The sequence below is a fragment of the Lutra lutra genome, chromosome 1 (assembly GCF_902655055.1).
Source record: "Lutra lutra chromosome 1, mLutLut1.2, whole genome shotgun sequence".
Taxonomy (NCBI): domain Eukaryota; kingdom Metazoa; phylum Chordata; class Mammalia; order Carnivora; family Mustelidae; genus Lutra; species Lutra lutra.
This window is the reverse complement of record NC_062278.1, coordinates 104123167-104136333: the sequence shown is the minus strand read 5'-3', so window position 1 is coordinate 104136333 and position 13167 is coordinate 104123167. Positions and strand designations below refer to the sequence as shown.

Genomic DNA, 13167 nt, shown 5'->3' with positions numbered 1-13167 from the left:
GGTTTTAACTCTGTAAGACCCATTTTCAGATGTCTCACCTAACGTGCTCCTTTGAGCCACTAAATTTATGATCATTTGTTACAGCAGCAACAGGAAACTCATTCACCCTACAAACACGATGCCACAGAAATGCTAAAATCCCTTGGTGCAATCAGTATTGAGTGTGCTTGCCCCTGTATTAGGGAAGCTACCAAAAACAGAGTCAGAGAACCACAGAAGGCTCCCAAATGACTCCAGTATTCAACTGTACATCCAGCAGAGAAAGTCTAAAAGACATCAGACTCTTCCCCACTGCAGTCCCTCCCACCCCCAAGAAGTAACGTCTTGCATCATTGCTGACATTCCACTACTGATGTGAATGAGGCAGCCCTGATGCCTATAGAAAGAAACCCTAAAAAGAAATAAAATTAGTCACTGTCTCAAGTTACCTGTTCCGCTGATGGATGAGAACCTGAAAAGGGCAGAATCAGTTTACTTGGCATTTTGCAAAAGAAAAAAGAGCCGTAAAGGGACCTCAGATTGTGAGAATAGCCTTTAATTTAAAACAACTGAAGCAATAAATCATCCATCTCTCTTTCCATCACAGGCAATGCTCTCCCCCAAACAGTTGAGATATTTTAACAATAACTGTGACTAGTGCAAAATAAAATAAATACAAACTCTTTCAGGAGCCAACATCAAAATCTGCTGGGCAGGTGGGCGCAGATGACGGGCTCAGCCTCTGCCAAGGCCGACAGGAGTGGCAAGATCTACACCGTATGTCAACACACCCAGCTCGGAACAGACCAGACAATACCTGGGGAGGGGAGACCACAAGAGAATGTTGCCTAAAGTGAAGCAAATATGCCCAACACTCTCCTGTTGCCAACATCCTTGGCAACAGGAGAGTGTTAAAACGGGGTTAAAACGAGTGCAAAGTTAGCAGCTTCTAAGCAAAGATGAAGGAATGAGGTTTGGGGTTCATTTGTTTCTGTTTTTTAAGTGGAGTCTTATACATACTAGTTTTGACACAGGGACATCTTCTGCTTTCCAGAAGGCATTCTGTGTCTCTCACAGGGCTCCTGACTCCAGCAAAAGTATGTATGCTGTTTCTGTCTATCTGGATGCTTGGGAGAAGGACCTTCCACAGGGAGCACCTCACTGCATAACCCACACCATCTACAGTCCAGAGCAGTGCTGTCCAAGTGCAAAGCAAACCACAACATTTTTGGGTAGCCAGATTTTTAAAAAATCAAAAGTGAAATCTAATAATGCCTTATTTATCTAAAATATTGTCATGTAAAAAACATAATGGATGAAATATTTTACATTCCCTTTTTTTGGTACCAAGCCTTGAAGGTCTGGTATGTATTTTTTTTTTACATGAACAGCACAAATTCGATTTGGACAAGCCCAATTTCAAGAGGTCATGAGCCACACGTGGCTACTGATTACTGCACCAAATAGCACAGACCTGGAGAGGTTTAATACAATCTCTTTCAAGACAATTTACAGAGTAGGGAATCTTCACCGTACTGGGTAGGTGCTCTTATAGCCCGGCTTAAGAGTACAGAATCTTACTCTGTGACCTAGGATGTATGACCTAGGTAAAGGGTGCAATCACATTTCATCTGATCCTTTCCCCTAGTCCTTCTCGTCACCTGCCACCTCCCCAGGACTCCATAGGTGATGCAATTTAGCAACAGTAATGCCTACAAGAGGCAAGATATCCTTTCTGTGATAGACAACTTTCTCCATACTTATTTGGGGATCCTAGCTGTAACTGAATTTGAGTAAGAACATATTCTATAAATGCTACAAATTTAGCCGAAAGTGGTTCTGAGGTCTTTCATCGCAGGAGGTGTTCTAAATAGGTTTTTCATTTTTGAAGGGGATGGAGACAAGGAATCTCGTGGACTGAGAAGTGAAGCATTTCAAGAATGGGAAAAAAGTAGAATAATTACCCAAGAAAGTGGGCAGAGGGGTTAAGGTACGGACAGTAAAAACGACACATTCTATAAGCTCGGGTGTACTAGCTGCAACGAAACCAACACATTACAACAGACCCCTATGGGATCCCTCACATCCCCGCATCTGGCCCCCGTGGTTACCGCAGGAAAATAAAAATAGAATCAAATGTTAGGGCAGTAAGGGACTTCTGAGCTTATCCAACTTAATGCATTCACTGTAAAGAAAAAAGCCCAGAGAGGTAAAGGGCCCAAGGCACTAGGGTGAGTGCAGCTCAGTGGGCCTTGCTGGTCTTGGAAATAAAGGATGTTGGGAGTCACAGGCTCAAGCGACTGGGGGTAGGCTTCTACAGCCCAAAGTGAGTGCAGGGAAATGGCAGGCACATTCTCTTATAGTTGAAAGAAAACAGCCAAGTCTGTTCAAAACACTGAAGCAATGTTGATGTAAAGTGGCATTAAAACATGATTCTTCCGCTAGTCCTTTCTGCATGCTTTTTTGCCCTTAAAAACAAAAAACAAAAAACAAAAAACAACCCTATCTGAACCAAACTGGATTTCTGATTAGTTAAATGGGCATTTAGATCAAGTGACAAAATAAAAACTTTGATACATTTTCCAAAGACACATTCATTGGGATTTGACACAAATGGATATCAAAAGATATTTACAGGAAGAAAAAAGTGCACTCTTTCACACTTACACCCACACACAGTGAGAATTTCACAAGTATACCACCACACCTCACACAGAGGACTCCTCACAGGCTGATAGTTGACAAAATCTACACGTTATTCCAGTTTTCAGTCACAATTAATCTCGTCAACATATGTGTGAAAAATGGAGCAGTATGTTCCAGACTTTTATTCCAGGGAAACCTACCTTGTATATATGAAGGTATACATATAAATACACTTTTAAGCAAGAAAGAAATCCATTATTTGCTCTAGTTTTTCCCCAACTCTCAATCTGAAGTAAAGAATAGCACATATACAAAACTTTGCCTTGTAGAAATAGCCCTTTGTTTTGTGAGGCAGGAAAAAAAAGGCAGCCATAGTATGCTTTCTTACAATATGTTTAGGCATTGGAAGGGCTAAGTTTATTTTTCTAGTTAATGAAATTAAATAATATCTAGCCTATAGTCTTATACTGATTTTACACCATTTTGCAAAGTTTTATACCAAAATTTTTATTTTGTTCAAAATACACATGCTATCTTTGTCCACATTTCACTCCAAATCCCCAATAACCACTTCTCCCCACTCCCGTAGAAGGCCTTTGCTTTGTAAAAGCGTTGAAAACAAGTCATTGTTGATGTGCGTTTGGAGTCATTTTTCCATGACACTCAGCCCTAAGGTGACTGGATTTTGTAAGGCTGCTTAGCATGGGGTTTTCTACAGGAGTCTAGAGATTCATGTGACAGAGAGGGGCTGTTTTAGGATATCCGAATCAACATTAAAAGAGGACATCAGTGGCCACAACCGAGTAGAGAGTATTACCGCACCCTGAGCTCCCTCCTTATGCCAGTTGCATTTGTCCCCAAATTGAAGAAAAGATCAGACGAGAGAAGGAGGGAGAACACTCTCCGGGGGGGACCCACGTGGCACCCGACGTGCTACTCTTTCACGGGTCATTGTATCAAATCTCACCATATTCTCAAAGTACAGTGGGCAAGAGAGAGCAGGTGTCATTGTGCAGATAAGGAAAGTGAGGCACAGGGAAGATGAGGGACTTACCCAGCTAGGGGCAGCACCCAGGTCTCCTTGGGCACAGCAACACAAGCACACGGTGTAGCTGACCTCCCCAGAGAAGGACCCTGATCATACCCAGAATCCTGACTATTCACCACTCACCATGTTGTAATCAATCGTCCGTGTGGCATTTTACCCAGCTGGTTCTACTTTATTTTCCTACAGTTTCTAGAAAGATCCTTGCTACCAATCAAATGCATGTTAAGCAGATTGCAATAGATCCTTCTTCATTTGACTGGACAATCTGAAATAGAAACTCCAGAGACCTTGGAATTCAGTACAGAGCTGCAGGAAGACGTTAAACCACTTTTGTTATACTTTTTCATCGCATTTGAAACTCTGATCTAATCCCAGGTTGCAATAAAAATACCGAGATACTAAAATGGAAAAGAAGGTCTTTCATAATGTCCTAAAAAGTTTCTTTGCACCCGAGGCCCTTAAGGCACCCGAGATCACACTGCTATTTGGGAGGTGATTAGCCAAGAGAGGACCAAGAGGAGACGCTAGCCCCAGGAAAGTGGAGAAACGGAGGCAGGCAAAGAGTGCAGGGACAAGAAAATTACGGACAAATTTGGGGCACTTTGATTCCAGGGAGTTGTTACGTGTTATGGTAAGATTATATTTTAACTAAAAATACACACTATGCCTTAGCGGGAAGGGCTGCTGAGAACCAGAATTTACCTACCTTTGTTTGGCAAAGAACAATATTGTGCTGCTGGGGGCATCTGGCCTTATTTCACCAAATGTCACAAACCCCGGTGAATTCTTGACAGCACTTAAAAGGGACGACTCAGCCCTTTTTCGCCTGAAAATCTAAGCAGGGAGCCAATTTTTAAAACTGTTCCTGAGTTATAGTTTCTTTAAAATAGTTACTCACTTTTCCCAGCTATGCTTAATACCAACTGCTTTAACCTTTAAAAACCAGCCCGGCACAGATTTCCTGGTTGACGACAACGGTCTCACCCTCACACACTCACACAATCACATTAGGATTTTCGATACGATTAAATTAAAAATACCTTTCACTGCAGATGCTCTAATCTTCTATACATGGATAGGTCAGAAATTGTGTGTAATGAAAAAATTGTGTCACACATAAAGCCCATCCCCATTACTGATTTTTGATATGAAACAAAAATGGGCTTTTCATTTACTGGGGGGGGGGGGGGGTGAGGCCACACCACTGGCCCCCAAATCATAATAGAGGGCTGGTGGCACATTCCCATTTTTTGATGTGACAGTGGCAGATCCCCCAACAGCAATATAAATACTTTTTTTTAAATCATCCTCTCCTTGAACATTTATAAAAAGAAAAACTATCTACAGTAGTGTATCATCACTAATAGAAATTTCTTCCCAGTTCTATTTCAGAAGGTGTCAAATGATGTTCTTTAAATAAACTATAAATACCCCATGTATTCCTTCATGTCTGGTTGTCCCAACTTCTGCTTGCTTTTTTTTTTTTTTTTTTTTTTTTTTTTTGGCAAATTAAAAAGGCGTGTGGCTTCCTCTCGCCGACTGACGCATCTGAGGCTCAGCGTGGCACCCTGTGGTAAAAGTACATGTAGCCCAGGTCCTTGGGGGGCCTTTCTGAGGCACACACTCTGTGGTCATTGTAGATCACCCACCTGAAAACAAAAGACAGAAGAACTTGATGGATTTCAGTCAGTCCCAGGAAGCTTTGCCAAAAACAAGTTACTGTGCCATACTTCAGCGAGTTGTTTTAAGATAACCAAACTCAAGCCTACTGTGTAAAAAGAGAGTTCTGGTGGGAAACTGTAACTGCTTTTTTTATTCTTGAGCTCAATCAAAAGGTAGTTACGAAAGGAATCGCCAAACATTTTAAGCCCTTTGGTCTCAAAATCCCTTTTGTAGAAGTCCACAGATGGCCTCAGAAATTAAGTCAAAGAATCATGTACGGCAGTGTTTATTTCACCCTCAAGGTGTAAAACTAGGTCAAAATAAGAAGTAAAGAGCCATGCAAGTGAACTATCCCACAACTATTAAAATGTCTTCAGAAAATATTTGGTAAAGTGAGAAAATACTCACAATATAGTATGACGTGGGAACAGGGTTAAAAAACTGTATGTGCCGTGTGTGTACTTTAAGCTTTTAGAAAAGCTGTAAATGCATATGTACGTACGATTACGTGTATACAAACGTATACCCTCTCCCAGTGAAAATAATAGAAGAGAAATGTATCGAAACATAAAAATGATTATCTTTTTCAAATGACATATTCTTTGTTATATTTCTGCATTTTACAAATTCCTTACCATAAATTTTATTGTTTTTTAAATTATAATTAAGCATTTTTCTTAAGTATTTTGAAAAGAGCATCATGCTTGGTAATAAAAAGAATTTACTATCATTCAAGTGCCTTTGCTCAACTATTTCATTAATCAAGTTAAGAAGACAACACTAAAAGACACACCAAAAGGGAGCACAACTAAGTCCCCGGTGGGACTGTGTCTCCCACAGTGTGTGGCATGGTGTGAGAGGTCAATGTCCCACAAGGACAGGGCAAGTTTCTAGGTTTCTCTGGCATCCACGTGGCTGAGCACTGCCTCAAGCAGGAGGCTGAGCCTCAGGCTGCTCAGAGGGGAGCTCACAGAAGAGAAACCAGAGGGCTCAATGGGGCTAGAGCCCCAAAGAGAAGGTCCTGAAGAGAGCAGCAGCCTTACATCCCATAAATGTCTCATTCCCAGCTCACCACACATCTAGCGATTCTACCTACAAAGCCAAGAAGTCTACTGCAAGACCACAATAGGGCAAAACAGTGGATGTGTAAGGAAGCCAGATAAAACACAGGATACCCAGTCAAGTTTATATGGCAGGGAAGTAACATTAAATAAGTTTTTGTATAAATACATCACATGTAATATTTAAGACATGTTTATACTAAAAAGGTATTCATTGTTTATATGAAATTCAAATTTAACAGGGCACCTGATTTTTTTGTTCTGTGGGCTAAAACTGGCAATCCTATGGAGGTCCCAAACATGCGCACATTCTGCTGCAGGACGCATCTTTATTTTGGGAAGTCACTTTGGTAAGATGGTTGAGAGTGGCTTTGAATGCCAGCTCTGACATGGCTACTTCCGGGCTAAGTTACCACTACTCAGCTTCTCTGAGCCTCAGGGTCTTAACATATAAAATGGCTTTGAGAGTATATCCCTACAAAACCATCGTGAGAACCAATGGGATAATATGTGCAACACCTCACTGAGAGCCTAGCATATAGTAGGTGCTCAATAAAACATAGATCTCATTGATTTTCTAAAAATTACTCACCTTCCTTCCTTTTTAATATGGCAAACATAATGGCCACTCATTGTAGATGTTCCCATGTGACTGATGAATGCAAATAATTCATACACTATGAAAGAGGAAACAACTCTGTTACAAGGCAGCATTTCTAGAAACCAAGAGCACTTCTGATCAGAATTTAAAGGCAACAACGGTGCAACCCAGCAACTGCTTACATTGAAAGACAAAGTCTATTTACTTTGCTATGCTGAGAACACACACCCACACACACTCACCTACTTCAACCTGCAAATTCATTATAACACAGGACATAAACTATCCAAGCACAGCTGGCATTTAATTCCTATCTGGAAGAGGATTCAAAATCCCACAGTTGAGTCTGGTGGCAAGCTCATGGTATAAAGGGGCAGTCCCAGCTCTATCACTTTTAAGTAGCATGAGGATGGAGGAGCTGTTTCCTTTCTCCGAGCCCGTCTCTTCACTGAGACGAAAAATCCACCCACTTCACAGGGTTGTATGAAGCGTAAATGAGCAATTCAGACTAAAATACCATACAAATGTCAGCATTATGAGGAAGACAGCAGATAGCTGTTGTCATTTATAGACAGGGATAATGCTTCAGAATAGGCTTCCTGTGGTTTCTGACTTGCTCACAATAAACTATATGGGACCAAAATTCAGACTCATTCTTTCTGAACAGGGAAATATATAGCCTTTGAGTGCAAGACCAATGTTTATTCTCTAACAAGTGCCTCCTGCTGTCTATCAGAGAATTCGGTACATACCCATTCCAGATTAATTTCGGCTCAAGCTCCCCTTGCCTGGGCTAGACCTACACAACACAGAGTGGATTCCATGGACCCACAGAGTGGGTACCAGTCCACTCTACAAACTCTTACAGGCTATGACGAGACAGGTATAGAAACTGAGCACCTTTTTGCAAACTTTCATAATACTATGTTTGTGAAATCTAATAAGGAAAAAATGGGCTGACATATTCATTTTTCTAGTGCTCTATTTTTATTCCATTTTCCAAAGGATTGTTTCTGGACAGACTCTTCCCTCAACCCTCTCTCACTCATTCCTTCTTTCCCTTGCTGTTCACCCAGGTTCATCTACTTACTCAATGGTGAGTCCCCACCTACCCCCCCTTCACATCACACACTGCTGATCACCTCCTTCTTCCTCAAGTATTTGCCCCCAGCCCATAACGGTCTCTTGGTTGTCTAGCTGACTCATTGGCTCCTCCTCATCTCCCTGACCTTTAAACACTGATGACCTGGAGCTCAGACCACAGATTTTTTCTTTTCTCTCTGCTGATTTTTTCCCTCTCTTTGGGTGATCTCATCTAGTCTCATGGTATTAAATGGAACGATTTTCTTAATTTCCTGAATGTTCATTGTAATGCACAGAAATAAAATTGAATTTTGTATATTAATCTTGTTTCTTACAATCTTGCTATACCCACTTATTAGTTCTAATAGTTTCTAGTGGATTCCTTAGGATTTTCTATATACAAAATTGTATCATATGCAGAAAGAGATAAGTTATACTTCTTCCTTGCTAACCTGGATGACTTTTATTTCATTTTCTTGCCTAATTGCCTTGGCTAGAAAGTTCTGTTACAATGCTAAATAGAAATGACAAGAGTGGGGGTGGCTGGGTGGCTCAGTCAGTTAAGCATCTGACTCTTGATTTCAGGTCAGGTCATGATCTCAGGGTCCTGTGATGGAGCCCCACATCAGGCTCTGTGCTCAGCAGGGAGTCTTTTTGAGATTCTCTCTCTCCTTCTGCCCCTTACCCCCCGCCCCCTCTAAGAAAGAAAGAAAGAAAGAGAGAAGGGGGGAAGGAGGGAGGAAGGTAGGAGTGAGAGAGGAAGGGAAAGGGAAAGGAAGGAAGGGAAGGGGGAAAGAAAAGAAGAAAAGGAAAGAAAGAATGAAATGAAGAGAGTGGACATCCCTGTCTTGTTCCTGATCTTTTGGGAAAAGCATTTAGTCTGTCACCATTCTGCATGATATGAGCTGTGGGTTTTTTGTAGATGCTGCCTAGTTGAGGAAGCTCCCTTTCATTCCAGTTTGTTGGGCATTCTCTACTCATCTATCTCAGTTAATGGTGATTCCATTCTTCCATGCAGGACAAAATCTTGGCTCTCTCTCACATACATCTTTTTTTTTTTTTTTCCTTTCTGGTACATTTTTTAAGTACAGTTGACACACAAGTTACAACAATTTCAGGTTTTTTCATGCTCTTTACACACATCCAATCCATCAGCCAATCCTGTCAACATTTTCTTCAAAGTATATCCAGAATCCAACCTCTTCTTACCACCTCCACTAGTAATGTGTGATCCTAGTTACGATCATCACTTGTCTGAATTTTTACAACACCCCCTTATCCGGGCTTCCTGCTTCCTTCCTTCCCCTCTACTGACTATTCTCAGTATGGCTGTCACAGTGGTGTTTAAATGGAAGTCAAATTATATCTCATCCTGTATCTCAGAGTAAACTCTTCCTTCTACAAAGATCTAAGAAGCCCACCTCCTCCCAATTCCCCCCTCATTTCACCCCAGCTACTCCTGCTTCCCCTTCACTGCACCTCAGCTCCCCCCCTCCCCCTCACTCCACCCCAGCTACTCCCTCTCTCCCCCTCACTCCACCTCAGCTACTCCCACTTTCTCCCTCACTGCACCCCTGCTACTCCAGCCTCCTGGCTGCTCCTCAAACACACCCAGCGTGTTCTGGCCTTCAAGCCTCTACATTCATTGTTCCCTCTTTGAAACTCTTCTTTCAGATGTCATAAGATTTACCCCTCACTTCACTGAGGTCGTGGATGAAATGTCACCTCAGAGAGGTCTTCCTGCACCAAGTTATAAAAGAACAACTCTCCCTTCCACTCCCACCTTGACCCCTAACCTCCCCCCAACCTTGCTTTTTTATTGACTGATAACATGAAGTAACTCCTGCTATGTCCAAACCCACCTGTGTATTTATTTATTGTCTATCCCCTTTATCTCTGGCTAGAATATAGCTCCATAAGGATAGGAAGTTGGTCTGTTATGTTTACTGAAATGTTCTTGGCACAGAAAATGGTGGCTCAGCGTGCAATAGGCATGTCATAAGTATTTGTTGAATATATAAATAAATGTGTGAATTAGAGAATAGTTCTGTTCACTCCATTTCTTCACGTGTTTTTATATCATCTTACATTGTATATATTTTATAAACCACCTACCAAAGTATAAAGTTAGTAAAATAATTATTAAAAAAAGAAATGACTCCGGGCGTCTAGGTGTCTCAGTCGTTGAGCGTCTGCCTTCGGCTTGGGTCATGATCCCAGGATCCTGGGATCGAGCCCCACAATGGGCTCCCTGCTCAGCGGGAAGCCTGCTTCTCCCTCTCCCACTCCCCCTGTTTGTGTTCCCTCTCTCACTGTGTCTCTCTCTGTCAAATGAATGAATAAAATCTTTAAAAAAAAAAAAAAAGAAAGAAAGAAATGACCTAGAAGGGATTGTTTTTCCCATCATGTTTTTGTTGCTGTCATACCAATTGATGACAAAAAAACAAACAAACCCAAGTTCAAAACCAGAATCTAGGCAAAAACAATTGTGAATGACAATCGTTTTGCCTGGCACTTAGTTTCTGAGATAGTGACCTAGGACCCCTATTCTGGTCTGCCCTCCCTGCTGTCCCCTAACACTAAGAACCTGCCCTACCCAGTAAGTGAGGGAGAGTGCAGGCAGAGAACTTTTCAGGTTGCTTGACCCTGGTTGGTTTTTAAAACTCTTCTGGAATCATCTGTATCACAGCCCAATTCTTCAGCTTGAGATACAGTATTGGTCTCCCGAAATGAAGCTGCTCTCTTAGAATTTTCATGAAATAAAGAAAGGACATGACAACCCAACCAAGGCTTCCCTCCACCATGCACTCTTCCCCAAAACAATGACTTAACTAACTGAACAGACTCTTTAATGAGCAACGTCCATGTTAAGCCAGGTCGTACAATGACACACTGCTTGGATACCAACACAGCCAATGGGTTGACAAAAAACAAGTTGACAAAGAAAGGGACAGATCCATACAGTCCACATGCCCAAACATGTCATTAAGCCCCCCAAGGCATTTCTCCTCTCTTTGGTTAAAAACAATTCAGTGTATACTCAGAATCATAAAAATGAATTAAAGGGGGGAAAAGATTAGCATAAATCTTAATCCTAAATTAAAATTAACCATGTTTATCAATACAAGCAACCACCCCATGCATTATTCAAGATCTCCTGCTGGAACTGACAGCAAAAGAGAGCATCTCTCTCAACACATTTGCAAAAACTCAACAGGTAAGAAATCTCAATTAGTATTTGCTTCCAAAGAGAAAACGAAGCTGAATAAACCTAACAGACAAGCTACTACTGATTCTTCTCCAAGTTCTCAGAGGGCACCTTCTAAAAAAACAGCATCAGTGTACACACTCCTAAAAGATGTGCAGACCCCTTTTCACGTAGATAGAAAAGACAGTTTGAGTCAAGGCAAATCACTTTTTAAAAAGATTTTATTTATTTTTTTCAAGATTTTATTTATTTATTTGACAGAGAGATCACAAGCAGGCAGAGAGGCAGGCAGAGAGAGAGGAGGAAGCAGGCTCCCCGCCGAGCAGAGAGCCCGATGCGGGGCTTGATCCCAGGACTCTTGAGATCATGACCTGAGCCGAAGGCAGCGGCTTAACCCACTGAGCCACCCAGGCACCCCTATTTATTTTTAAGAGAGAGAAAGCATGTGAGCACAGGGTAGAGGGGCAGAGGGAGGAGAGAAAGTCTCAAGCAGACAGGAGCCTGACACTGGCCACGATCGTCTGACCCTGAGATCATCACCTGGGCCAAAACCAAGAGTCAGACACTTCACCAAATGCACCACGCAGGTGCCCCTCAAATCATTTTTAAAATGCTGACCTGCATAGAAAAGTTAGACAACATTGCCTAAACCAACATGTCCCTCTAGAAAGCAAGAATTAAACAGAGTCTGAAACTAGCAACTTTGCCCCTCTTTCCCTCTCCCAACAAAACGTGTCCTTCTTTGAACATAGGAAAATGGTTCCAACCTTTCTAATATGCAGAATTTTTTCATATCAAAATTTTACCACCCCTACCCCTACCCAACAAAACAGCAATGGTGCTCTGATTTTACTCTTTGAAAAAGCACCGTCAGAAAACGAATGTGACACTTGGAAAACAGAAGAGGCAGGCAGCCTGTCCTTTCATGTCCTATGGAGGAATGGCCACCCAAGGACTGTCTAGGGTAGGGGCCAGCATACTGCAATGACTCATAAGCCAAATCCAGCCCATAGCCTACTTTTGTACCACCCAGGAGAAAGGGGAGGAGGAGAGGGACAAAAATATGTCATGACATGATTATGGCCCATAAAGCCTGGAACATTAATATCTGGTCCTTTAGAGGAAAGGTATGCTGGCCCCTGGTCTAGAGGGATGAAAGTTCATCTCACTGTTTACTATTTTTTTTTAACATTTAGTTTATTTTTTGCATGCACAAGAGAGAAAGGGAGGAGGGCATGAACAGGAGCGGGGCAGCGGGGGAAGGGCAGAGGCAGAAGCAGACTCCCCACTGAGTAGAGAACCGGATGTGGGACTGGATCCTAGGACTCTGGGGTCATGACCTGAGCTGAAGGCAGATAACCAACTGAGCTACCCAGGCACCCTCACTGCTTACTACTGATTAAAAGTACCAGAATTTGTCAAGTTACTCATTAACTTACAGATTTTTGTTTAGTAAAGGTAGAAAAATTTCTGTCCAGTAGAACATATAACTTCAAGGATTTATGATCTGGAGACACTAATTTTATATTTAACTCAGCAATCAAATTACCTTTGATTATCCTAGCTTCTCAGATGCTTTGAACCAGTAATAACAACTAGGTGGTTCCCGCATTAATTAACGAGTTGAAGAAAATCTGTGATTTGTGCTCAGTTTAGATGTACCTGAGAATCATGATTTTACCTTCTTGAGAATTATAGTTCAACAACACATAATGACCTAAAGCAGCTCTAGATTCAGGAATGCAGTTCAATTAATTTATATTTTATGAACCCTATAGCATCTATGCATATTTGAAAAGCAGTAGTATCTCATAAGGGTGTGACATTATTTAGTCAGTCTGGAGAGAGTGCACAGAATACACAAACACCAAAAGACTCT

At 41.7% G+C, this 13167-nt stretch overlaps 1 protein-coding gene across 3 annotated transcripts in view; it reads right to left on the bottom strand.

Annotated features, from left to right (window-relative positions):
- Window positions 1-519: 519 nt before the first annotated feature.
- USP13 (ubiquitin specific peptidase 13) overlaps window positions 520-13167 on the bottom strand; it is a 111609-nt gene continuing 98961 nt past the window's right edge. For all 3 annotated transcript variants that reach the window (XM_047731115.1, XM_047731129.1, XM_047731123.1), the window contains 2 exons: window positions 6989-7073; window positions 520-5322 (listed from right to left, as the gene is read on the bottom strand). In XM_047731115.1, coding sequence (XP_047587071.1) covers window positions 5229-5322; window positions 6989-7073 — 179 coding nt within the window. In that variant the 3' untranslated portion in view covers window positions 520-5228. The remainder of the gene's footprint in view (window positions 5323-6988; window positions 7074-13167) is intronic.